This window comes from Corythoichthys intestinalis, chromosome 14 (genome assembly GCF_030265065.1).
Source record: "Corythoichthys intestinalis isolate RoL2023-P3 chromosome 14, ASM3026506v1, whole genome shotgun sequence".
Classification (NCBI taxonomy): domain Eukaryota; kingdom Metazoa; phylum Chordata; class Actinopteri; order Syngnathiformes; family Syngnathidae; genus Corythoichthys; species Corythoichthys intestinalis.
Genome location: NC_080408.1, coordinates 3,101,037 through 3,125,624, shown reverse-complemented (window position 1 = coordinate 3,125,624; position 24,588 = coordinate 3,101,037). Strand labels below are relative to the sequence as shown.

General features: G+C 37.3%; 1 protein-coding gene across 2 annotated transcripts; it reads right to left on the bottom strand.

The window, feature by feature from the left end:
- Positions 1 to 220: 220 nt before the first annotated feature.
- On the bottom strand, positions 221 to 23,332 carry rnf2 (ring finger protein 2). 2 transcript variants are annotated; one of them, XM_057856421.1, is made up of 9 exons: positions 23,211 to 23,332; positions 17,687 to 17,783; positions 17,419 to 17,579; positions 13,768 to 13,850; positions 9,035 to 9,167; positions 8,721 to 8,820; positions 3,686 to 3,858; positions 3,425 to 3,614; positions 221 to 1,684 (listed from the first exon to the last, which is right to left on the bottom strand). In XM_057856421.1, exons 2-9 carry the CDS (start codon positions 17,771 to 17,773, stop codon positions 1,583 to 1,585), a joined length of 1,029 nt encoding a protein of 342 aa, XP_057712404.1. In that variant the 5' UTR covers positions 17,774 to 17,783; positions 23,211 to 23,332; the 3' UTR covers positions 221 to 1,582. The 2 variants fall into 2 exon arrangements, with proteins under 2 accessions (XP_057712404.1, XP_057712405.1); XM_057856422.1 differs by lacking the exon at positions 23,211 to 23,332 and adding an exon at positions 23,084 to 23,104.
- Positions 23,333 to 24,588: the final 1,256 nt, after the last annotated feature.

The following is a 24,588-nucleotide window of genomic DNA, read 5'->3' as shown; positions in this document are numbered from 1 at the left end:
ATCTGTTTTCACCAATATTTATTATTGATTTTATTCCACGGACGGCATGGAGGTTTCCCCAGCTGCTGCAGTTATCAGAGTCTGACGATGATGAGTCACTTCAATGTGCGAATGCACGCGGCAAAGCAAAACGCCTGGACTCATTTATCCGTTCAATTGGCTGACATACTGACATATGATCAGCAGAGATGGTTAGCTCTGATTGGTTCAAATGTGTATGTTTTCTGGAACAGCAAAAAAAAAAAAAAGCTTGTTGAATTGACGCGACAAAAAAAGAGCAATGCAAATCTTTAAGAACAAGGAAAGAGTTGAGGAGGCTTATTTATCATATTTAGTTTTATTTGCTCTGCTGGGGAGGTTCAAAACATCTTAGCTGTCAATGTGCACTTTGGACTATATTTCTTCATTTATGTTAGGATACTTATTCATTTCCTTATGATTTCAAAAAGTCAATGTTTGCGCAATCTTCAAAATCTATTCCAGTTCACTCTGCATAATATGTCATTTGTACTTATTTTTCTGAATGTATGTTACTTATATCTTTATTATTATTTTAAAAAAAAAGGTAAATGTTTACATTAACTTCAATTTTATTATATATCCTATGTTCTTTAGTTAAAATTGAGATTTGGTATTTAGAATGTGAGGAAATGAGGGAAAATAAAAATTAGGAGATGGAGGTTGGGGTTATTGCTCTTTTTGTTAACTTTTAATTTGCAAATCATTGGGAAAAAAAATACAATTTTGAATGAAAATCAGTATTTGTATGTGTTATAGAAATAACAATTAGTGCTAAATAGTGCTAAAACAGTTTTCTTAGCATTTCAGCAGTTTGAGAGGTTTGACCCCCACCCCAAAAAAAAAATAAAAAATTTCTGGCTCCGTGGCGACCTTCACGTCGGGGAGTTCCGCCAAGAAATTCTAGTCACTTTCACCCCTGGTGTTGCACCGATATCTTTTTTTTTTTTTGCCCCGTGATATCGATTCCGCTGTGAAAAACTCATTTAAACTCACAGCAGCAGGATGATTGGACGCATCACGACTGGCGGCCATCTTGGGTGCCTCAGTTTCTACGCTGCATTTCCACTGCAAAGTGCCAGCTCAACTTGTCGGCAATCATTAAACAGAACCTGTAATGTCGACGGTAAGAAGGTTGGTAGATTGGTGACTATGCGATGGCACGTTTTGACCTAACAGTCCAATTTTCTGACATTAAACATGCACCAAAGACACCAATATCAATAATAAACTCTCATCCAATCATCGACTGAGTAAAAACTACAAAAAAATGGGCGCTTCATGAAGACAAGTACAGTAAATTTATTGTTGAAAAACCATCATCAACAGAAAGACCCTGGTGAATTCATCTACTAGCTAGTGGGTTGAACCTGTCGGACGCTGCTAACCGCTACTGGAAAAAAACCACGAAGATATTGAGGGGATATAAGAAAAGAGTTTTCTTTTTACAAGAGTCATTTCTGAGGATTGGAGAATCTTCCCCTTTTCCTTCAGACACAGTTCACCTTCTTTGTGTAGAGAGGTTGGTCCAGCTCCACAGCTGTACTTAATGACTGAGGCCGCCTTACTTGTGTTCTTTAGTAGGGGCAAAGTATAGTTCCATCGGTTTGTTCACCTTCCAGTATTTTTCGCTGACCAGCTCCAAAGAGAAGGAACCGTTCAGGACCTGCGGGGAAAATTTATAAAAGGACATGAATATGCGCTGCGTGCAGAGTCAAATTTCACGACGGATCTCGTTTTTGTTTTGGTTTTTTTGGGGCACAATGCTAACCAAAACTTGCTGAAATCTAAAACAGGGGTGTCCAAACTTTTTGCAAAGGGGGACCAGATTTGGTGCGGTAAAAATGTGGGGGGCTGACCTTGGCCTTTACGTAGAACTATATATTTAGGCAAATTTTAGCATGCTATTCTGTGTGTCACATTTGCTTTATTATTATTCTTTTAAAATTAATTTAGGGCTGTCAAAATTATTGCGTTAACGGGTGTTAATTCATTTTTCTAATTAATCACGTTAAAATATTTGACGCAATTAACGCACATGCCCCCATGTCCACTTGTTACTTGTGTTTTTTGGTGTTTTGTCACCCTCTGCTGGCGCTTGGGTGCGACTGATTTTATGGGTTTCAGCACCATGAGCATTGTGTAATTATTGACATCAACAATGGTGAGCTACTAGTTTATTTTTTGATTGAAAATATTACAAATTTTATTAAAACGAAAACATTAAGAGGGGTTTTAATATAAAATTTCTGTAACCTGTACTAACATTTATCTTTTAAGGACTGCAAGTCTTTCTATCCGTGGATCCCTTCAACAGAAAGAATGTTAACAATGTTAATGCCATCTTGTGTCTAAAAAACGATAGCAGCACAAACAAAACTTTTTACAACACAACCGATTGATATTTTTACTAAGGCTGTCAAAATTATCGCGTTAACGGGCGGTAATTAATTTTTAAAATTAATCACGTTAAAATATTTGACGCACTTAACACACATGCCCCGCTCAAACAGATTACAAACAGACAAACTGTCTGTTGTCAAACAGAAATGACAGCCCAGTGTCATGTCCGTTCGTTACTTGTGTTTTTTGGATTTTTGTCGCCCTCTGCTGGCGCTTGGGTGTGACTGATTTTATGGGTTTCAGCACCATGAGCATTGTGTAATTACTGACATCAACAATGGCGAGCTACTAGTTTATTTTTTGATTGAAAATTTTACAAATTTTATCAAAACGAAAACATTAAGAGGGGTTTTAATATAAAATTTCTATAACTTACTAACATTTATCTTTTAAGAACTACAAGTCTTTCTATCCATGGATCGCTTTAACAGAATGTGAATGTTATCTTGTTGATTTATTGTTATAATAAACAAATACAGTACTTATGTATAGTATGTTGAATGTATATATCCGTCTTGTGTCTTATCCTTCCCTTCCAACAATAATTTACAGAAAAATATGGCATATTTTATAGATGGTTTGAATTGCGATTCATATATTTTTAAGCTGTGATTAACTCGACTAAAAATTTTAACCGTTTGACAGCCCTAAATTAATTATTTCAACAATCTCGCAACTAGCCTTTGTGGCATTCTCTTTCGACTCTCTGGCTCTTGCTGAATACAAACACATGAACGCTACTCGTCTCATCCCGTCTTTCCTGTTAATTTTGCTTTTGCTGCACTTCTCATTAATGTTCCACTCAGGTTCAAATTAGAATGGCAGAATGGATGGCATGTTTGTGTAGTTAAAGAGTGACACTGTGGAAGGCCGGCAGCGTACCCATGTGACGTCAACAACAATGACGACCTACTAGTTAAATGCACCGAACAACAAGCTGCAGATATTTACGTTTTCTGAGATATTTGCGACTACACAACTGTTATGTCGCGTATATACTCACAGTGAACTGGTTGCCAGCAGTGGGTATGTAGATGGTGTACTGTTTCTCCGAAGCCGCGTCTACATTGACGGGACTGGCCTCGGTGTTTCTTCGAAGCTCCTCCAATGCCAGACGCACAGCCAAGTATTTGGACAGGTGATCCACCGTGGCGTTCCCAGATGTCTTTATGTAGCGAGGCACAAACTCCACACTACGCGGACATAAACGGGAACCATTTTACAGACGGTCAATTCAGCGCTCAAATATGATTTCTCAATTGACCTGTTGTGACCGTCATCCTTCTCCATTAGTGTGGGATGAGGCCTGAAAACCAGTTCTATTTCGCTGGCGCCGCTGTCAATCACGGAGTCGCCGCCTCCGTTCTCAGCGGCGTTGTCCATATCGAGTCCGCTGTCGTCACTCGTCTTGGTGCGTTTTATGCTCGGGCCGGCCTCCTGCCAAGTTACGTCAGATTTATACATAGTAAGTGAAACCCAGGGGAAGAAAGTAATACTGGTGTCAATATATTTAATTACAGAGGCCGAGACATGCCAGGCAAACTACAACGTCCAAATACCTCACAAATTGAGTATTAATTAAATTAGCGTGGCGTTGTTACAGTTTGTTTTGAAAGAGTTTGCATTTAGTTTGGGTCGGTACACTATGGAGGTAGATTTGCATCTTTATTTTTCAATAAATCAAAAAGAAAAAAAAATTTCAAGTTTTCAAATTCATTCTTTTGAGTTTCAAATTTATTTTTGCATTTAAACTCGGGCTGTCAAAATTATCGCGCTAACGGGCGGTAATTAATTTTTTATATTATTTAATTATTTTTTTAAATTAATTACGTTAAAATATTTGACGCAATTTACGCACATGCCCTGCTCAAACAGATTAAAACATCATCTCAGGGTGATGTGCACTTTACTTGTGTTTTTTGAAGTTTTGTCGCCCTCTGCTGGCGCTTGGGTGCGACTGATTTTATGGGTTCAGCACCATGAGAATTGTGTAATTATTGATATCAACAATGGCGAGCCGCTAGTTTATTTTTTGATTGAAAATTTTACCAATTTTATTAAAACGAAAACATTAACATAAAATTTCTGTAACTTGTACTAACATTTATCTTTTAAGAACTACAAGCCTTTCCATCCATGGATCACTAACAGAATTAATATTAATGCCATCTTGTTGATTTATTGTTACAATAAATACAGTACTTATGTACAGTATGTTGAATGTACAGTGCCTTGCAAAAGTATTCGGCCCCCTTGAATCTTGCAACCTTTCGCCACATTTCAGGCTTCAAACATAAAGATATGAAATTTAATTTTTTTGTCAAGAATCAACAACAAGTGGGACACAATCGTGAAGTGGAACAACATTTATTGGATAATTTCAACTTTTTTAACAAATAAAAAAACTAGGGCTGTCAAAATTATCGCGTTAACGGGCGTTAATTAATTTTTTAAATTAATCCTGTTAAAAAATTTGACGCAATTAACGCACTTGGCCCAGCTCAGACAGATTTAAATGACAGAGGAGTGAAAGGCACACTTGTTAATTGTGTTTTGCGGAGTTTTGCTGCCCTCTGCTGGCGCTTGGGTGCGACTGATTTTATAGTGTAAGTAATTATTGCCATCAACAATGGCGGGCTACAAGTTTATTTTTTGATTGAAAATTTTATTAAAACAAAAACATTAAGAGGGGTTTTAATATAAAATTTCTATAACTTGTACTAACATTTTTCATAAAGAACTACAAGTCTTTCTATCCATGGATCACTTTGGTTGGTTGGTTGGTTGGTGTTATGCTTTTAACAGAATGTTAATAATGTTAATGCCATCTTGTTGATTTATTGTAAAATAAACAAATACAGTCCTTAAGTACCGCACGCTGAATATATATATATATCCATCTTGCGTCTTATCTTTCCATTCCAACAATAATTTACGGAAAAATATGGCATATTATATAGATGGTTTGAATTGCGATTAATTGCGATTAATTACGATTAATTAATTTTTAAGCTGTAATTAACTTGATTAAAATTTTTAATCGTTTGACAGCCCTAAAAAAAACTGAAAAGTGGGGCGTGCAATATTATTCGGCCCCTTTACTTTCAGTGCAGAAAACTCACTCCAGAAGTTCAGTGAGGATCTCTGAATGATCCAATGTTGTCCTAAATGACCGATGATGATAAATAGAATCCACCTGTGTGTAATCAAGTCTCCGTATAAATGCACCTGCTCTGTGATAGTCTCAGGGTTCTGTTTAAAGTGCAGATAGCATTATGAAAACCAAGGAACACACCAGGCAGGTCCGAGATACTGTTGTGGAGAAGTTTAAAGCCGGATTTGGATACAAAAAGATTTCCCAAGCTTTAAACATCTCACGGAGCACTGTGCAAGCCATCATAATGAAATGGAAGGAGCATCAGACCACTGCAAATCTACCAAGACCCGGCCGTCCTTCCAAACTTTCTTCTCAAACAAGGAGAAAACTGATCAGAGATGCAGCCAAGAGGCCCATGATCACTCTGGATGAACTGCAGAGATCTACAGCTGAGGTGGGAGAGTCTGTCCATAGGACAACAATCAGTCGTACACTGCACAAATCTGGCCTTTATGGAAGAGTGGCAAGAAGAAAGCCATTTCTCAAAGATATCCATAAAAAGTCTCGTTTAAAGTTTGCCACAAGCCACCTGGGAGACACACCAAACATGTGGAAGAAGGTGCTCTGGTCAGATGAAACCAAAATTGAACTTTTTGGCCACAATGCAAAACGATATGTTTGGCGTAAAAGCAACACAGCTCACCACCCTGAACACACATCCCCACTGTCAAACATGGTGGTGGCAGCATCATGGTTTGGGCCTGCTTTTCTTCAGCAGGGACAGGGAAGATGGTTAAAATTGACGGGAAGATGGATGCAGCCAAATACAGGAACATTCTGGAAGAAAACCTTTTGGTATCTGCACAAGACCTGTGACTGGGACGGAGATTTATCTTCCAACAGGACAATGATCCAAAACATAAAGCCAGATCTACAATGGAATGGTTTAAACATAAACGTATCCAGGTGTTAGAATGGCCAAGTCAAAGTCCAGACCTGAATCCAATGGAGAATCTGTGGAAAGAGCTGAAGACTGCTGTTCACAAACACTCTCCATCCAACCTCACTGAGCTCGAGCTGTTTTGCAAGGAAGAATGGGCAAGAATGTCAGTCTCTCGATGTGCAAAACTGATAGAAACATACCCCAAGCGACTTGCAGCTGTAATTGGAGCAAAAGGTGGCGTTACAAAGTATTAACGCAAGGTGGCCGAATAATATTGCACGCCCCACTTTTCAGTTTTTTATTTGTTAAAAAAGCTTAAATTATCCAATAAATTTTGTTCCACTTCACCATTTTGTCCCACTTGTTGTTGATTCTTGACAAAAAATTAAAATTTTATATCTTTATGTTTGAAGCCTGAAATGTGGCGAAAGGTTGCAAGGTTCAAGGGGGCCGAATACTTTTGCAAGGCACTGTATATATCAGTCTTGTGTCTTATCTTTCCATTCCAACAATAATTTACAGAAAAATATGCCATATTTTGAAAGATGGTTTGAATTGCGATTAATTACGATTAATTAATTTTTAAGCCATGATTAACTCGATTAAAAATTTCAATCGTTTGACAGCCCTAATCAAAACATCTTTTTTGATTGAACCAACTTTTTTTTTTTGATTGGAGCAACTTTTTTCTGATTGAATAAATGAAGACACAAATCTACCTCCATGTACACTGCACTCTTAATTGCAATAGTGAATATGACGTAACTCCTTTAACTTGGCTCGATACAGCTGCACACAGTTAAGACCAACATCAGGCAAATTTTTGTCTGAGCTAATGTTTTTTTAATGCGTTCGCAATTTAGTTTATATGTATATTTAGCAGTTTTTTTGTGGGAATATGTGTTTGAATGATTTGTTCAAAGCACTGAAAAAAAACATTACTATTTTACAGCATTTAACCTAGCGGACTTTGCAGTGCAATTTAGCTAATTGTTATTTTGTTGTACTCTGAGCATTATTCTTTTTTTTTTTTTTTTTTTGGTATTTTTTTTATTTTTTAAATGCATTTATTGCTCCTGTGGAATGAAAGTGCAATTCTGCATAGTTACTGAATGTTTCTAATCCGATTACTCAAATTATTCGAACTAACTGATTAATGGATTACTAAAATAATCAGATAAACAGGACAGGTTAAAAAAATATACAGTGGTACCTCTACATACGAAGTTAATTTGTTCCAGGACCTTGTTTGTAAGTCGAAATGGTCGTATGTCGAACAGGATTTCTCCATAGGAATACATTATAATTCCATTAATTCGTTCCACAGTACAAAAACCGTACACTGAATCCTTAATAAATACTGCTGGTACTATTACAAATGGCAATTAAACATAGATAAACAAATAATTATAAATAAAAATCGTAATAATAATAACAATAATAATTCCTGTAAATAATGTAACGAATCGGATTCTAATGTGGCGGACACTTTTTGCTGTACCTGAACGCACCGCGGGGCTGATGTCACAGTGAGATAGGTCGGTGCGGTAGAGATACTACTTTCGTTTTCTCAAGAGCAAAGTCAACTGCGGAGGAAATTGGAAGTTTTGTGCTGGATAAGTTCTTAAATAAATGATAAAAATGTGACGAAGCTGGTGATTGCCTTGGCAATGTTACCACAATAATTGTCACCTTAACTTAAAAAGACTGGCGAACGGTGGTCGGAAGAGGACCGTGGAGCTGTATTGTTGAGACAGATCACATGCGCACCACACGCTCATATTTTTCTATAATTTGCATCTTCATTTCAAAGGTTTCTTTGTTTCACCAAGTGTACCAACTTTTTTAAACCTATGTTGATTTCTCACACAAGAAAATCCACCATGCGTTCATTTGCGGTGCTGTCATATCGTCGTATTTCGAGCATGTCGTCGGATGTAGAAACAAATGGCGAGTCAAATTTTACGTCGGATGTCGAAAAGATCGTGTGTCGAAGCGATCGTACGTAGAGGGACCACTGTATATATCTTTGCAATTAAATATCGTATCCAGATACAACATTCCAGTAGCTACACTTCAATATTTTTTCCCCATACTTTTGACAACTAAATTAAACTGTGATTAATCAACTATCAATTAGTTGTTTGAGGCAGCCTTATTTAACTTTTTTTGTGACGGCAGTCGAGGAACTTTTGACAACTCGTATACAGCTGTAACAATATCAATTTCCCTTTGGGTTTTATATAGTGGTATGATGACCTGATTGCTGTGGACAGATGCATTACTGCAGTGTGAGGAGTCTCCGTTGTCTTCAGCGCCACTGCCATTCTCCACCGTTTGTCTTTTACCACGCTGCAGTCTGATAGTAAAGAAGTGTCATTAGTACAGTGTCTACAAGCACTTTTTCCACCAACACAACAGTAGTTTGGCAAAGTTTGCCAAAGCAGCCATCAGCAGTGTCTTCTTACCGTTTACGTACACAAAAATGTGCTCAACCAAACTGTACTGTAACACTTTGTCTGAATATTGCACATAGGCGCACACGTGAAAATTGACGTTACAGGCGGCTTTACCTGGTGATAGCTTGTATCTTGAGTCCTTCCTCTATGCTGTCGGAAAGTGCTTGCTGGTTGTTATGTTTGCTGATGCGAGCCAGCACTCTTTCCTGGTGTGCTTCGTACTCGTCTCGGCTGGGGTAAATTTTACCTGTTGGGTAACAGAAGTGCTGTACTATATGACGGTGTAAAACGTTTCCCATCGGCATAACTAGACCCATTCCTGTGATGTGCATATTGCTTATTTTGGCTAACAGATGGCGCCTAATTTGCACCAACATGCTACATTCATTACTAACCCTCTATATGCCATAGTAGTACCACCAATCGACCTCAAGATGTCCCCATCTCCACACAATAGCTAGCTAATTGGATTTCCTGGCCAGCTGTACGTGAGTAATGCATACATGACAATTGAAAATAGCAACATACAACACAGGTTGTTGCAATATGTATTACCCCAAATAGAAGACAGTGTTTTTTGCATTGAAATAAGACTGAAAAAGAGGTGGTCGTCTTATATTCGCGATCTAGACATTATACTTATTCACGGCGCTAGATGGCGCCAGATATCATTGAAGCGATGTTCTGTCATGACAGATCTCAGCTACTAGTTTAACCAGTTTGCATTATTTTATTGCAATGTTTTTCCTTATTTAGATTTGTTTCAAGACTACAGTTACAATTAGACTTCACTTTGATGGTTAATGCAGTTATTGCAATTTTGTTGTTTTATCACAATAGATTGGTTTATTTACATTTCCAAAACCAGAAGCCATTCATTTATGAATGTGATTGCACTTTAGTTTACATATTTAAATGTTCAGATATTAAGATTTGAATGAGGGGAAAATAACATTTTTTTTCTCTCAAATAAATTGTTATAATCTTTTGTTTCGGATGTACTGTAATTTCTGTATAAAATTTAATTTGGTGTTCAAAAAGTCTTTTTTCAAACTTGAAGTCTCGAAAAAGAGGGGGTCGTCTTATAATCAGGGCCGTCTTATATTCGGGCGAATACGGTAATTCGTTTATTGTTTAGTAGAGGTCGACCGATATGGGATTTTTCAGCCAATTAGCGATGTCTAAAGCACATTTACTTTCTTTTGCTACTTCTTTTTGTAACACTGGCAACTTGGTTCTGCAAAATTTCAATGACCAAAGCTCATCCTTCAAACAGCGAACATAAGTTATCCTATTATGTTGGCTTTGCATCAGCCAATCTTATACAGTGGTACCTCTACATACGAAGTTAATCCGTTCCAGGACCTTGTTTGTAAGTCGAAATGGTCGTATGTCGAGCAGGATTTTCCCATAGGAATACATTATAATTCCATTAATTCGTTCCACAGCCCAAAAACCTGCACTAAATCCTTAAAAAATACTGCTGGTGCTATTAAAAATGGCAATTACACGTAGCAAAACAAATAAATTATAAATCAAAATTGGAATAATGTAATAAAAAGAATAATAATAATTCCTGTAATAGTGTAACGAATCGGGTTCTAATAAGGCGGACGTTTTTTTGTGTACCTGAACGGACCGCGGGGCTCACGTGCCAGAGACGGACCGGTGAGCTTGAGTTTCACTTTCACTTTGAATGTCCTCTTGAGAACACCATCAATTGCAGCAGACAGCAGGCGTTTTGTGTTGAATAAGTTGTGAAAGAAATGATGAAAACGTGGCGAAGCTGGCGATTTCTTTGGAGACAATAAGAATTGTCAGCTTAATTTATAAAGACTGGCGAACGATGGTCGGAGGAGGACCGTGGAGATGTATTGTTGAGCCATTTCACGGATGCCCACCCCACGCTCATATTTTTCTGTCATTTGCATCTTCATTTCGAAGGTAAGCATCAACTTTTTCCTTGTTTCACCACCTGTACCAACCTTTTCTGAAACCTGTGTTGATTTGTCACACAAGAAAATCCTCCGTGCATTCGTCTGCGGTGCTGCCATTGTCGTCGTATTTCGAGCATGTCGTCGGATGTAGAAACAAATGGCGAGTCAAATTTTACGTCGGATGTCGAAAAGTTCGTGTGTCGAAGCGATCGTATGTAGAGGTACCACTGTATATATATATCAGTCAACCAATATATCGGTACAACCATGATCCTATCATATCAGATATACACAATACAGGTAGTCCCTGGGTTAAACCAAATTTCTGTGTAAGTCGGAATGAACCCTTTAAGTACCCCATAATAACTATCCAAAAAGTATTGTATTTTTTTTTTAATGATGGAGTATACACTGCCCTCTAGTGGCAGCGTTGGCTCTGGCTGGACAGTCGCCTTATGACTGAGGAGCAGACTCGTCTGACATGGATAAAGGACGGCTGCGTTCTGGTTTGGCCCACATAAGGCTGTAAGTTGTTTCAGCTACTATATGTTTGTATGCATTTGTAATTAAGTTTACAGCAACAGTGTGTGGCGTTACGTGTGAGCGATTTGCTGAGGGAATTATAAATACGTTAGCATTCATAGCATTTAAGCTAGCGGACTTTTGCTAGGCTAATGTACTAAATTTACATATTGATCAGACGAGATGGACGTTTGAACACCAATTATTTTGTGTCAAGTGTTTTATTGTTAAAATGCATGTGGTTTTGAACATAAACGTACATAGGTGTATTACAACTTTACAAATCGTCAAAATTGGGAGTAAAAAGTTTCAAAATGCACAACTACCTTATTTGATGTCTGTATAGATGAACAACTCCACTTTTAGTGAGGAGAAAACACGTCATAATAATAAAGTAAAAAAAAAAAATCAGATACTGTGAGGTAGAGCTGGGCGGTAAACCGAAAATTTACCGTCACCGAAATTCTTCATGATGACCGACGTAATTTTGACCATGTCGGTAAATTCGGTAAATTAATAAAACAAGAAAATAGTCTTTTCATCCCGCTTTGACTCTGTGTTGTTCGTCTATGCTCATTCCCCTTTAAGAAAGCAGTGAATGTACTTACGTAGGGAGTCACGTGATCATCAGGAAGCCAATCAAACAGAAGCCCGGTAAGCTAACGCTAGCAGCTAATGCTACAAGCAAAACGTGATGGAGTGTGGCTTAAGGGAGGTTCGCCAAACTTTCACCCGACATTTAATAGACTCTTGGTGGCATCCAGACGGGCTTTCACCAGCTGTCCTCCCTTGTTCTCACAATTTCCGGAGATGGTGCTTTCCGTGCTTTCTACCGGTAGCCAGGCCACAGGCTAACGCTAGCCGCTAACGCTAGCGGCCGCTAGCGGCTAACGCTACAAATGAACGTGATGGAGTCGGATAGCGGCTCTAACCTTGTCGAAACGGCTGAATTTAATGAGTGGATTGGGCATGGACTGCATCTAGCAATTACTATGTCGCGTTATTTTGTATCTGACTGTGTGTGATTTCTCTGATAGCTTTTTATGATGGTAAAGCATTCAGCATAAAGCACAAATGGCCCCAGCTATTTTTCTGTATGTGCTTAATTCTGTGTCATTATTGCTATCATAAAATCTTAAGTGTTTCATTTGCAGAAGATCAATATAGCTTTAATGTGTGTCTGTCTGTTTGGGGGTTCATGTATGTGTGCATTTATTAAAAAATGCACTGGGGGGGGAGACCCCGAAACCATAAAGTAGACACTTGTATTGAATAATTATGTCACAGCAGCCATTAACAATAGATTGTCTTTTTGAAGTGTACTGTTCGAGCTGCAAGTCATTTGTGTTACAATGACATGTTTGCACAGGCATATCGATTTTGACAATGTACATTGTTCAAGCCATACACTCTGTTATAAATGCTCATACTTGAATTCTTATTGTTTACAATTCATTTGTATAAACCTAATGTCTAGACTGCATGTACATTTGTTAAATATATCAAATTGAATGATGGTAACTAAATCAACAAGAAACTGTTAATCTGTATTTCATGCACTGATTCAGATTTTCAAATTATATAACAGTCCGCTTGGACGACTTTATCGTCATTTATCGTTATCGAGATAAATCTGCTCCATTTATCGTGATACATGTTTAAGGCCATATCGCCCACTCCTACTGTGAGGTTCAATAAGGTACTGTTTATGCTAAAAACAAAAACAAAACAAAAAAAACGACAAGAGACCAAAATGGTGGACGAGACTCCGGTGTCGTAAAGTTGATATCGCGTAAGTCGAGTACGTCATAAACCGGGGACTACCTGTATATCGGCCAATGGATGATCTTAAAAAAATCCATATATTAGCCCGATATATCGGCTGGCTGATATATTGATCGCCCTAAAAATATATTGCTATAACATACCCCTTACAGTGATAGATTTTGTAACATTTTACTTGACAGTGGGCTCATAAGACTGTCATAATGAACACATGACACTGTTATGAGCATTAATGAATGCTTATGACGTCACAAACTTAACTCCATTCATGTCCAGTCCATATCTTTTACATCCATTCAAAAGTGATGTCATTTGCCTGATGACACTCCATGACATCTGTCATAAGCATTCATTAATGCTCATAATAGTGTCATGTCATAATAATGACGGTCTTGGGAACTTACTGTCGAATAAAGTGTTACCTAACCCCCCCCCCCCCCCCCCCAATCGCACAGCACTAGTAATCAGCGAACAATGATATAATCACCACCTATTATTGTAATTCATTTTTACACTCATGAGTCATTTAATGTCATTTTTGCATAATTACTTTGGTGACAGTGCATATGACACAAAACGACGGTTTTGTACAGGGACACTTACTTATCAGGGCATCGAAATTAGGGTCAGGACGCAGTGACCTCTTGGAAACCAATTTCTTGCGACACGTCGGACATTCTTTATTGCTAAAATCACAAATAGCACACAAATTAAACTCATTGGCAACAAGAGTCATCCAATTCACCTCTGTTGAGTTGGCCTTCCATTTGATAGCAATTTATTTAAAGTTATGTCAATCATTTGTAGTGCTGCAACGATTAATCGATTAACTCGAGGAATATTGTCATGGTCTGTTTTGAAAGTGTTTGCATTTAGTTTCATTGATTTGGGTGGATACACTACCATCTTATGGCAACAGTGAATATGACATAACTTATCTAACATAACAGGATCCAGCTGCTGCCTGTTCAGACCAACATAAGTTGTGAGCAGGGTTGGGCATCGTTTGAAATTGAATGATCCCGCTTCAGATTCCGATTTTACGTTTCGATTCCGGTTCCGAACGATTCTCAATTCCGATTCTTTTAAGAGGTATGGTAAATTCCATCGTTTATATTAAAGTCTTAACTTCCTGATAGTGTTTTTTAAACAAAATGAACTTCTGATTGGCCTAATTTTAACTCATATACAGTAAATATCAGTCTTTGAACTCGAGCATTTTTTTCCCGCTCGGCGCTCAGGGCATCGAAACAAGGAATCTAAATTTAAAAGTTCGAACGATTCCAGGAGCATCGGAATGTTAGATCCGGTTCCCATCGATGCCCAAGCCTAGTTGTGAGTTTTTTTTTGTTTTTTTTTATGACCGTTTATGCATTCGTAATTTAGTTTCGAGCTATATTTAGCAGTTTTTTGGTGGAATACGTGTTGAAACAATTTGTTAAGAGCATTATAAAAGCATTAAAGCTAGCGGACTTTTGCTATGCAAGTTAGCCAAATGTTCTTTTGTTGTACTTCAATCCTCATTTATTTATTTATTTTTTGGTATTTGAATTTGTTTTAAATGCATTTATTGCTCCTGTGAAATGAAAGTGCAAACCTGCAGTGTCATGTTGCCAATTCGATTACTTGTTTGTGCTGTAAAAAGTTTCATTTGTGCTGCTCTTGTTTTATAGATATTGAGCTATTCATTTCGAGACGTCACTTGCAGCGTGACGTCATCACTGTAAATTAAAAGCAGAATAAAGTGATCCCTCGTTTTTCGCGGTTAATGGGGACCAAAACCGGCTGCGATAATTGAAAAACCGCGATGTAGCACCCCCTGCCCAAAAATCTTTTTTTGTACATATGTTCCATGTATTTATTTAGATTTATCATTGGAAAGAGATACAAGACTTTTTTCACCCCCCCCCCAAAAAAAAAGTATAATGGGAAAAAAAAACACAGACAAGGTTGAAAAAGCAGTTTCTGCTCTTGCACCCCTCTTTAAAATAAAATGATGTATTTTAAGCCAAAAGAACTATTATATTTGATAGAACAATATGTCTTTATGCTGCCATTGCAGATTCATGGCGCATTAAGCCCCCAAACTATTTTTAATTTGTCTGTTTCATCCTGGAGACCCCCGTTTACAGACACTTCACAACCGCGTTTCAGCCCAGCCTTTTCTTATTCCATCATTTGTTATCATTTTTAGCCCAGAATCATTAATTGATGTCTAATATTTAGTTAAAAAAACAATTTTATAAAATTATTCGCTTGCATATTTTAAACTCTTAAACACATTACGTCACAATGGAAAAAAGGTTGGTAAATAGGTCACGGATATCACTTAATTGTATTTTTTTGTTACTGTTGCACCCCCCCCCCCCATATTTTAGATAATAAATAATCGATCCAAACAAAGAAAACTTTGAAAAAAAAAAAAGTTTAAAAGAGTAAATATTTGAAAAAGAAAATCTCGACCACTCCTTGATGTCTGCAATTTCTGCCTTGCGACCCTTGTTATATTACCGCGTTTCAACCATAAAATCCCCAAAAAGTCCGGCTGTGGCCATTCACAGCTGTGTCTTGACACTTTGTGAGACATGCTACACGGAGTTTTTGGATCGAAATAAGGTAAGTATGTAATAATATCTTGTTAAAATCATGGTGTCTTGAATTATGCTCTCTCATGCTCTCACCTCGAGTTAGGGTTTAAAAAAAAAAAAAAAAAAATTTAAATGCCCTCCTGTTTAAAAATTTTCTTCCCCCAGAAAATTGAGATTTTAAAATTTGGCCAAATTGGGGGTCTCAGAGCGGAACTTCAAGTCACCTCAGTGTTTTCCGCCATATACAGTATATACTTTAATAAATAGTTTTTAAGCACTTCAACTGCAATAATTATGATACATTTTAAACATGTTACTGTCCACCGAATTATTTTTAAACAAGAATAAGATAGAAAAATGATTGTCTTTATTAAATGCATCATTGAGTGAGTCCACTCAAATCCGCTCAAGCTGCTCACCTACACACAATGAGTTGCCACAGCAACTGTTCAACAAGCTAAACGATGATTGACGCATGCGGCGCTTTGAAGTTTCTGCTTCCAAGCGTCTCTGGCAAGCTCAAACCTTAACGTCTATCATTCATCGTTAACTTTAACAACAACTTCAGTGCACTGCCTGACCATGAAAAGCAGCAGGAGGGTTAATCGGAGGCTGTACGTCATAGGATCGGGATTGCTCTATTTATTTCTTGAAAAAAATCTGCGATGGACTGAGGGCACGAAGTTTGAAGCGCGAAGTAACGAGCATCTACAAAACCGTTGCAGCACAAACAAAAAATTTTTTGAAGCATCATTGACACCATTTTTAGCCGGTCCAGATACAAATTGGAGGACTGGTTGACCTCAGATTGACCTACGAAAAAAAATGGTACATTTCTAAAAAACGATAGCGGCGCAAACAAAACTTTTTACAACACAACCGATTGATATTTTTACTAGGGCTGTCAAAATATTGCGTTAACGGGCCGTAATTAATTTAAAAAATTAGTCACGTTAAAATATATGACGCATTTAACACACATGCCCCGCTCAAACAGATAAAAATGACAGCACAGTCTCATGTCAATTTGTTACTTGTGTTTTTTGGTGTTTTGTCACCCTCTGCTGGCACTTGGATGGGACTGATTTTATGGGTTTCAGTACCATGAGCATTGAGTAATTGTTGACATCAACAATGGCGAGCTACTAGTTTATTTTTTTGTTTGAAAATTTTACAAATGTTATTAAAACGAAAACATTAAGAGGGGTTTTAATATAAAATTTCTATAACTTGTACTAACATTTATCTATTAAGAACTACAAGTCATTCTATCCATGGATCGCTTTAACACAATGTTAATGTTAATGCCATCTGGTTGATTTATTGTTAGAATAAACAAATACGGTACTTATGTACAGTATGTTGAATGTATATAGCCGTCTTGTGTCTTATCTTTCCATTCCAACAATAATTTACAGAAAAATATGGCCCATTTTATAGATGTTAGAATTGCGATTAATTACGATTAATTCATTTTTAAGCTGTGATTAACTCAAATAAAAATTCTAATGGTTCGACAGCCCTAATTTTTACACAAATTTCTGATTGGGGGGCCAACTTCACAGAGGTAACAAATTCACTAGCTGTGAATGCTCATCTTTCAGTTCAACCGCTCATTGCAAATTGGAAGCATTTTAGTGACGTAAACAAATCAAAATATACTTACCCAGATCGCAAAGCAGTGATAATGCATTCAGCACAGAAACGGTGCAGGCATTCTTTGGTCGTCATGGTGTTTTTAAGCATATCCAGACAGATGGGACACATGAGTTCGCTGTGTAATGACCTGGGCGAAACGGCAATCTCCAACCCATCTGTTATAGCTTCCTATAACAACAGGGAAAAATTCATGAGAATAAATCGGACAACTCATCCTTTGACGCAACTCCATTTTACAATCATAAATGAATAATACATGTTGCGAAAGCCTTTACCTGTGGAGTTCTTTGCAGTTCATAAAGGCTCAACTCCCAGGTCTTACTCAGGGCTTGAACCCCGTTGGTCTGAACTGTTTGAGTCATCGCCGTAAAACTGTAACAACATTTCAAGGTGTAGTCAGGATTTGGGGTGCGACAATACAGTGTATCACAAAAGTGACTACACCCCTCCCATTTCTGCAGATTATTCTTCATCTTTTCATTAAAGATGTCCCGATCGATCGGGTCCAATCACGTCATTTTAAAAGTAACGGAATCGGCAAAAAAATATCAGACATACCTTTTTTTAATATATATATATATATCAGAGGTTGCGCTAGACATTTTCGTTATCTGTCATTTTGACTGACAGGGTCATAAAAATCCGGTCATAGTCTATTTTTACCCGTCACTTAAATTTTTAAAATGATAATGATGACATATTCAATAGTATTTAGTTTTCATTCATTTTTAATTAATATTGTAACACTTGCTTGGCGGCGAAAAATTAGACACGGAAGTCGTGGTATTTTTCTCCCTTGTTACTCTGCTTACCGCCAACAACTCCGCCCCCAAAGAAAAGGAGGCAACGATATAGACCCCAATCACCAACGTCACACAATGATCTTAATTGTGGTTGTCAGCCCAAAATCTTCTAAATATATATTAAATGCATTTTACCAGATATAAAAAGACTACTACATAGTCTGTGGTGATCGTTTGGTGCCCAGATTTCTTGTCGAATTACAGCAGTCCATCTCGCTCTCATCTTCGCGTCTCTCAGAATACGGTAGAACTTCAAGTCTCTCCGTCTATCTCCTCTGTTACAGCAACCAACCGCCACACACGCCTTCACCATTTTGATTATTAATATTAACGAGCAGAAAAACACGCCGTAATAGGAGCCATGTACGTAGCGGTAATGTATAAACATGACGGGCTGACACACAATATGGCGGCTCCGGTCAGGGGGGCGGAGTTGTGACGTCATGTGATTGGGGTCTATACACAGGCGGCAATCTTGTCCATCAATTGGATGACGCGCTGGCACACCGGGTGCACCAATAAGAACCTCGCGTTGATGTGTCAATCACGGTGCCGCCGCCAGACCCCGGTTACGCTACAATATTCTAACAGAATAGCCAACGACGTCATGCATTAAGAGAGACAATAGCTAATTAATATGCTAACTCGCCACCCTGTGGTCTGGGGTGTGAATTGCAACCTGTCAAAATGACTGATGGACTTCAGTTTTTTCCGTCACCGTTTTAAAAAACCGGTCAACGACGGAAAATTTCCGGTTAACGCGACCCCTGATATATATATATATGTATATACATATATATATTAGAGATGCACGATAATTATCGGCCGATAATGGCAATTATGACGTCACACAGATAATCCAGATAAAAAGAAATTCAACCGATAATGCAATCCGATAATTATATACTTGATTTAGCCTTCAAATGTGCGCAATCAACAGTTTTGTCCAATTCTGCTAGTTTTAAGGAGGTGTTTTTGCAGTGTAGTAATGTGATATATGTTAGGAATGGCTTACTTTTAAAGGCATTTTTGTGCAACTTGGGTGTTTACTCTCCAAGTAATTGTTGCCAAAAGCTTACCATTACACAACGTCATTGCCATTGTTTAGTTGTTGGAATTTACTACTTGTTCACATTTGATGTGGAAAAAAATAGCACAAAATTACATTTTTGCACAGTAACTTTTGATCTTTGTATACTTTAAAATTTTACATACATATTTGAATAGAATTATCGGCGTGACATTATCGGTTATCGGGTGGAAGGGGCAGGAAATTATCGGTTATTGATATCGGTTGAAAAATGTATTATCGTGCATCACTAATATATATATATAATTAAATCGTTTTCTAATTGTATTTAACGTTAAAGACAAAATGTCTTACATTCATCCAGAGTCTTTAGTTTTGGCTTAAAGTAGGGCTATCAAATTTATTGCGTAAACAGCTGTAATTATTTTTTTTAAATGAATCACGTTAAAATATTTAATGCAATTAACGCATGCGCTGCACAACCCACTCGCGCATTGTTGCGTTCAATCTATAATGGCGCCGTTTTACCTATATATAGAGAGCTAACAGGCAGCGTAAAATGGGTAGAGAGAATTTTGGCAGTCTTTGAAGGCTCTTTTTAATGGGCTAAAGCCTTAAAATCCCCCTCTCACCAATTAGAAATATCGTGGGAAGCAATGTGGGGAAGAACGGTAGTGGTTGATCTTTTCCATAACACCCTATGTTACTTCCCAATCCAGAGAAGATATATCAATTGGTGCCACTACGCACCGTCGTGGTCGCACGTCCCATCATGCATTTGGGCAGAACAGTTAAATGGCTACAGTATCATTTACTGAAAGCTCAACAAATACACTAGATGGCAATATTTAGTCACAATATACAAAGTCACATTTATCCTTTAAGAATTACAATTCTTTCCATCCGTAGAAAGAATGTTAATAATGTAAATGCCATCTTGAGGATTTATTGTCATAATAAACAAATACAGTACTTATGTACGGTATGTTGAATGTATATATTCGTTCGAGTTTTATTCATTTTTTTTTCTTAATGCGTTGCCAAAATGTATATGATCGGGGAAAAATCGGGAATGATTGGAATTGAATCGGGAGCAAAAAAAAAAGCAATCGGATCGGGAAATATCTGGATCGGCAGACGATCGGGATCGGATCGGGAGCAAAAAAACATGATCGGAACAACCCTACTTTTCATGGGACAACATTGACAAAATGACACTTTGGCACAATGAAAGGTAGTCAGTGTGCAGCTTACATAATAGAGTTAATTCATTTTCCCCTCAAAATATAGCCATTAATATATAAACCCCTGGCAACAAAAGTGAGTACTGCTTGTCATTTTCCCTCCAAAATGTCATGTGACTCGTTACAGGAGTGCTGTCAGCATTGCTGCAGAGATTTAAGAGGTGGGGGGTGAGCCTGTTAGTGCTTAGACCATACGCCGCACTCTACATCAAATTGGTGTGCACAGCTGTCACCCCAGGGGGAAGCCTCTTCTGAAGACGGTACAAAAGAAAGCCCGCCTGTCTCATCAGACCATAGGACATGGTTCCAGTAACCCATGTGCTTTGTTGACATGTCTTCAGCAAACTGTTTGCGGGCTTTCTTGTGTACCGTCTTCAGAAGAGGCTTCCTCCTGCAGCAATTTTAACAACTTTAACGCTTGAGTCACAACATCAAATGAATTAAATGTAGTTTAAAGCTGCCGATACATAATGGGGACTTGAGTATTTTATTTACTGTTTTGAACTGTTAACTTTATACTGAAATAATCGTTTACTTAAGCCTGAGAGGATTTTTGTAAAATTTTGTAACTAAAAACATTCAAAGCAGCTTTCAGCTGAGGGGGGTTGTGCATCAATAATCAAACAAATCGTAGCCTCTGAATCGTAATCGTATCGTGAGGTGCCCCAAGATTCCCACCTTTAATATTCACTGTTGCCACTAGAGGGCAGTTTATCCACCCATATCAATAAAACTAAATGAAAACAAAACGAATATTCGAAGCTGAAAAATTTGATTCGAAGCTTTTTTTCTATCGAATTACATGAGTTAATCGATTAATTATTTCAGCACTAATTAAGACCAACAAAAGCTAATTTGTATCCATTAGTAATTTAGTTTATAGGTATATTTAGCCATTTTTGGGGGGAAAGTGTTTGAACGATTTGTTATAGGTATTGTTTTTTTTAACAAAAAACTTTTATAGCATTTAAGCTAGCTGACTTTTGCAATGCAAGTTAGCCAATTGTTCTTTTGTTGTACTTAAATTTTTTTTTTACAACATTTAAGGCTAAACTCAGGTTATTTTAATTTATTTTTAAATGAAAATGCAATACTGCATAGTTTGAAGAAACACTCAGAAATTTTATTTCGTATTCACATTTAATGCTTTTTTGAAAGTGCAATCTTGGAAAACCATTGTTTGACATCTTCTAAAATTGCAACGCATTAAATGCTCCTAATCAGATGACTCGATTATCAGAACTAACTAGTTGATATATTAATCGACTACTATAATAATCGATAGCTGATGCCCTAACGTCAAGCGACGTCAATGTCGCTCAAACATGACCACTTTCTGGTTTTGGGGGCATTTATAGGTCAATTCCTGTTCATTTTCGGGCATTTGCAGACCATTGCTTTTTGATTTTGAGTAGGGCTGCAGCAATCGATTATTTTAGTAGTCGATTAATCGATGAACTAGTTAGTTCGAATAATCGAGTAATTGGATAAGGAACATAAAAAAATAAAATACTTAAGCTGAGCCTTAAACAGTATAAAAAATAAAATAAGGATCTATGTACAACAAAAGAAAAACTGGCTAACTTGCATAGCAAAAGTCTGCTAGCTTAAATGCTATAAAACACTGACTTTTTTTTTTTTTTTTTTTACAATGCTCTTAACAAATGGTTCAGACACATATTCCAACAAAAAATGGCTAAATATACTTATGAACTAAATAACGAATGCATTAAAAAAAACATTAGCTCAAACAAAAACTTGGCTTATGTTGGTCTTAACATGGAGCAGCTGGATTCATGTGAAATGAGGCAGACTAGAGGGCAGTGTATCCACCCAAATCAATAAAACTAAATACACTTTCAAAATTAACCATTACAACGCCACTATAATTAAATGAATACTTGAAGCAGCAAAATTTAATTCGATTCATTTTTTGTAATCGAATACTCTAGTTAATCGATTAATCGTTGCGGCACTAATTTTGGGTCACTTCCGATTCATTTGGGGACATTCATGCCAGTGACTCCTAAATGCCCCAAAATCAACAGGAAGTGATGGAAAAAATCAACAGGAAATGACCCAAAATTGACTCAACGGCTGTCACTGACGGCCATAAGACCTCCGACGTTCGTTCATTCGCTGCCATCCCTCCCACACAACATAAAATAAAATGAATGTTATTTAATGGAATTTCAGACCCTAAATGTACAAGTCATTCGTCAAATGACGCTAAATGCTTCCGAGCCCAAAAAAAAGAAGGCCCCTTTCTTGCTGACCGATCACTTTACTCTTAACATCGGTTTTCAAATCTTAGCATTAAATGACATCTCCGGTTGAGAATGATTAAACAACAAGTAGGCCAATGCTAACCCCCTTCGCCATTAGCCTAAGACTTTACAACAACAGCCGTGGTATTTATGACACCAAGAAGCACGACGCGCTAAAACAGCTCATGAATCATTTTGCATTTAACAGGCCCACAAATAAATCGAGCCGCTCGAAAATGAAACGTTAGCATCGTAAATGTGCAGAAGAATTAGCTACGCTAGTCGTTGACATGGAAAACAACAACAGTGTGCGACCTCATTAACTCACCGACCAGGTGTACGAAATCCAAAGAGGGAGGTTTTAACGCTTTTCAATGTCAAACGCTACAGGGGTGACATACACATACATGCGAAACACGTATTTTGAAGACAATAATAATGATCTCCATACTTACCTAAAGGTATACGTCGATGGAAGAAGAGTACGTTTTGGTTAATGCAATATGGCCGAGGAGGAGGAGGAGGAGGAGGAGGAGGGAGGGTCTTCTTCGCCGTCTCCTATTGTCTTAAATGGCAGTGAGTGAGCACTTGAGCCCATTACCGCCGCCTGCTGGATAATTTCCCCAAACAATTCCTATTTACAGTAATTTCAGAACTACACATACAAAAAAAAAAAAAAAAAAAAAAAAGGCAAATATCGTTGTACTCTTTAACACACATTTGAAAAGGTTAATATTATAAGAATACAGAGTATAAAAAGTGATAAGTATGGCGGGAACAAACAAAATAAATAAAAGAAGACATAAAATAAGAGGTGGGTAGTACCAAAGTGCTGATGGTGCTGCAGAACCATAGGCGGAGTTTGACTTTTGGGGCAGGGGGGCACAACATGTTGATGACCTCGAAACGCAGTGTCAGCCATAAAATTAATTTACAAGAATATTTATAATAATAAGTTGACAATCAGCGTTTTTTTGTTTCCCATCATTCTTGAGGGGAATTCTAAATCAGGCTGCTTAGGACAGCTATACTTTTCGGCAAGATCGTCAACCATTGAATATGGTACGGCCGCCGGTGTCGTGCCAATGTAGTTACCCCAGTCAAAAATTGCATCCCCTGGGCAGAGCCGTTATGGAGGTAGATTTGTGTCTTTATTATTCAATCAAAAAAAAAAAAAAAAAAGTTGCTTGAATAAAAAGAAAAGTTGCTTCAATCAAAATATATATTTTCAATCAAAAAAACAGTCGCTTCAATAAAAAACAACAAAAAAAATGTTTAAATGCAAAAATACATTTGAAACTCAAACAAATGCACTTGAAAGCCATTTTTTTTTTTAATTGGGGTCAAGTTTTTTTTGGATTGAAACAACATTTTTGATTGAAGTAATGTTGATTGTTTGGGCCACATTTTGGCTAGGACGTTTTTGTCTTTATTATTCAATCAAAAAATAAGTTGCTTCATACAAAAAAATATATATTTTCAAAAGAAAAATCAATCAAAAAAAAGAAAAAATTCAATCATAGAAAACGTAAATGCGAAAAAACATTTGAGATTGAAAAATTTGCATTTGAACACTTAATTTTTCATTGAAAAAGTTTTCTTTGAAGCAGTCCTTTTTGTGTTTGGGCCATATTATGGGTAGGACATTAGTGTCTAAATCATTCAATCCCCAAAAAAGTTCCATCAAAAAGAGATATTTTCAATCAAAGAAAAAAATCATTTGAAAAATAAAATTGCACTCGACTATTTTTATTTTTTTTGGGGGGGGGGGGGGTATTATATGCAAAGCAAATGACCGTCAAATGTGCTAGTCACATGATCTGTTCAAAAAAT

Coding starts and splice junctions, on each gene's coding strand:
- rnf2 (XM_057856421.1), bottom strand. CDS start 17,773: ATGACTCAAACAGTTCAGACCAACGGGGTTCAAGCCCTGAGTAAGACC. Junction 9,168..13,767: donor TAATTTCGATGCCCTGATAA/GTAAGTGTCCCT, acceptor GTTACCCAACAG/GTAAAATTTACCCCAGCCGA. Junction 3,615..3,685: donor AAGGATGACGGTCACAACAG/GTCAATTGAGAA, acceptor ATGTCCGCGTAG/TGTGGAGTTTGTGCCTCGCT.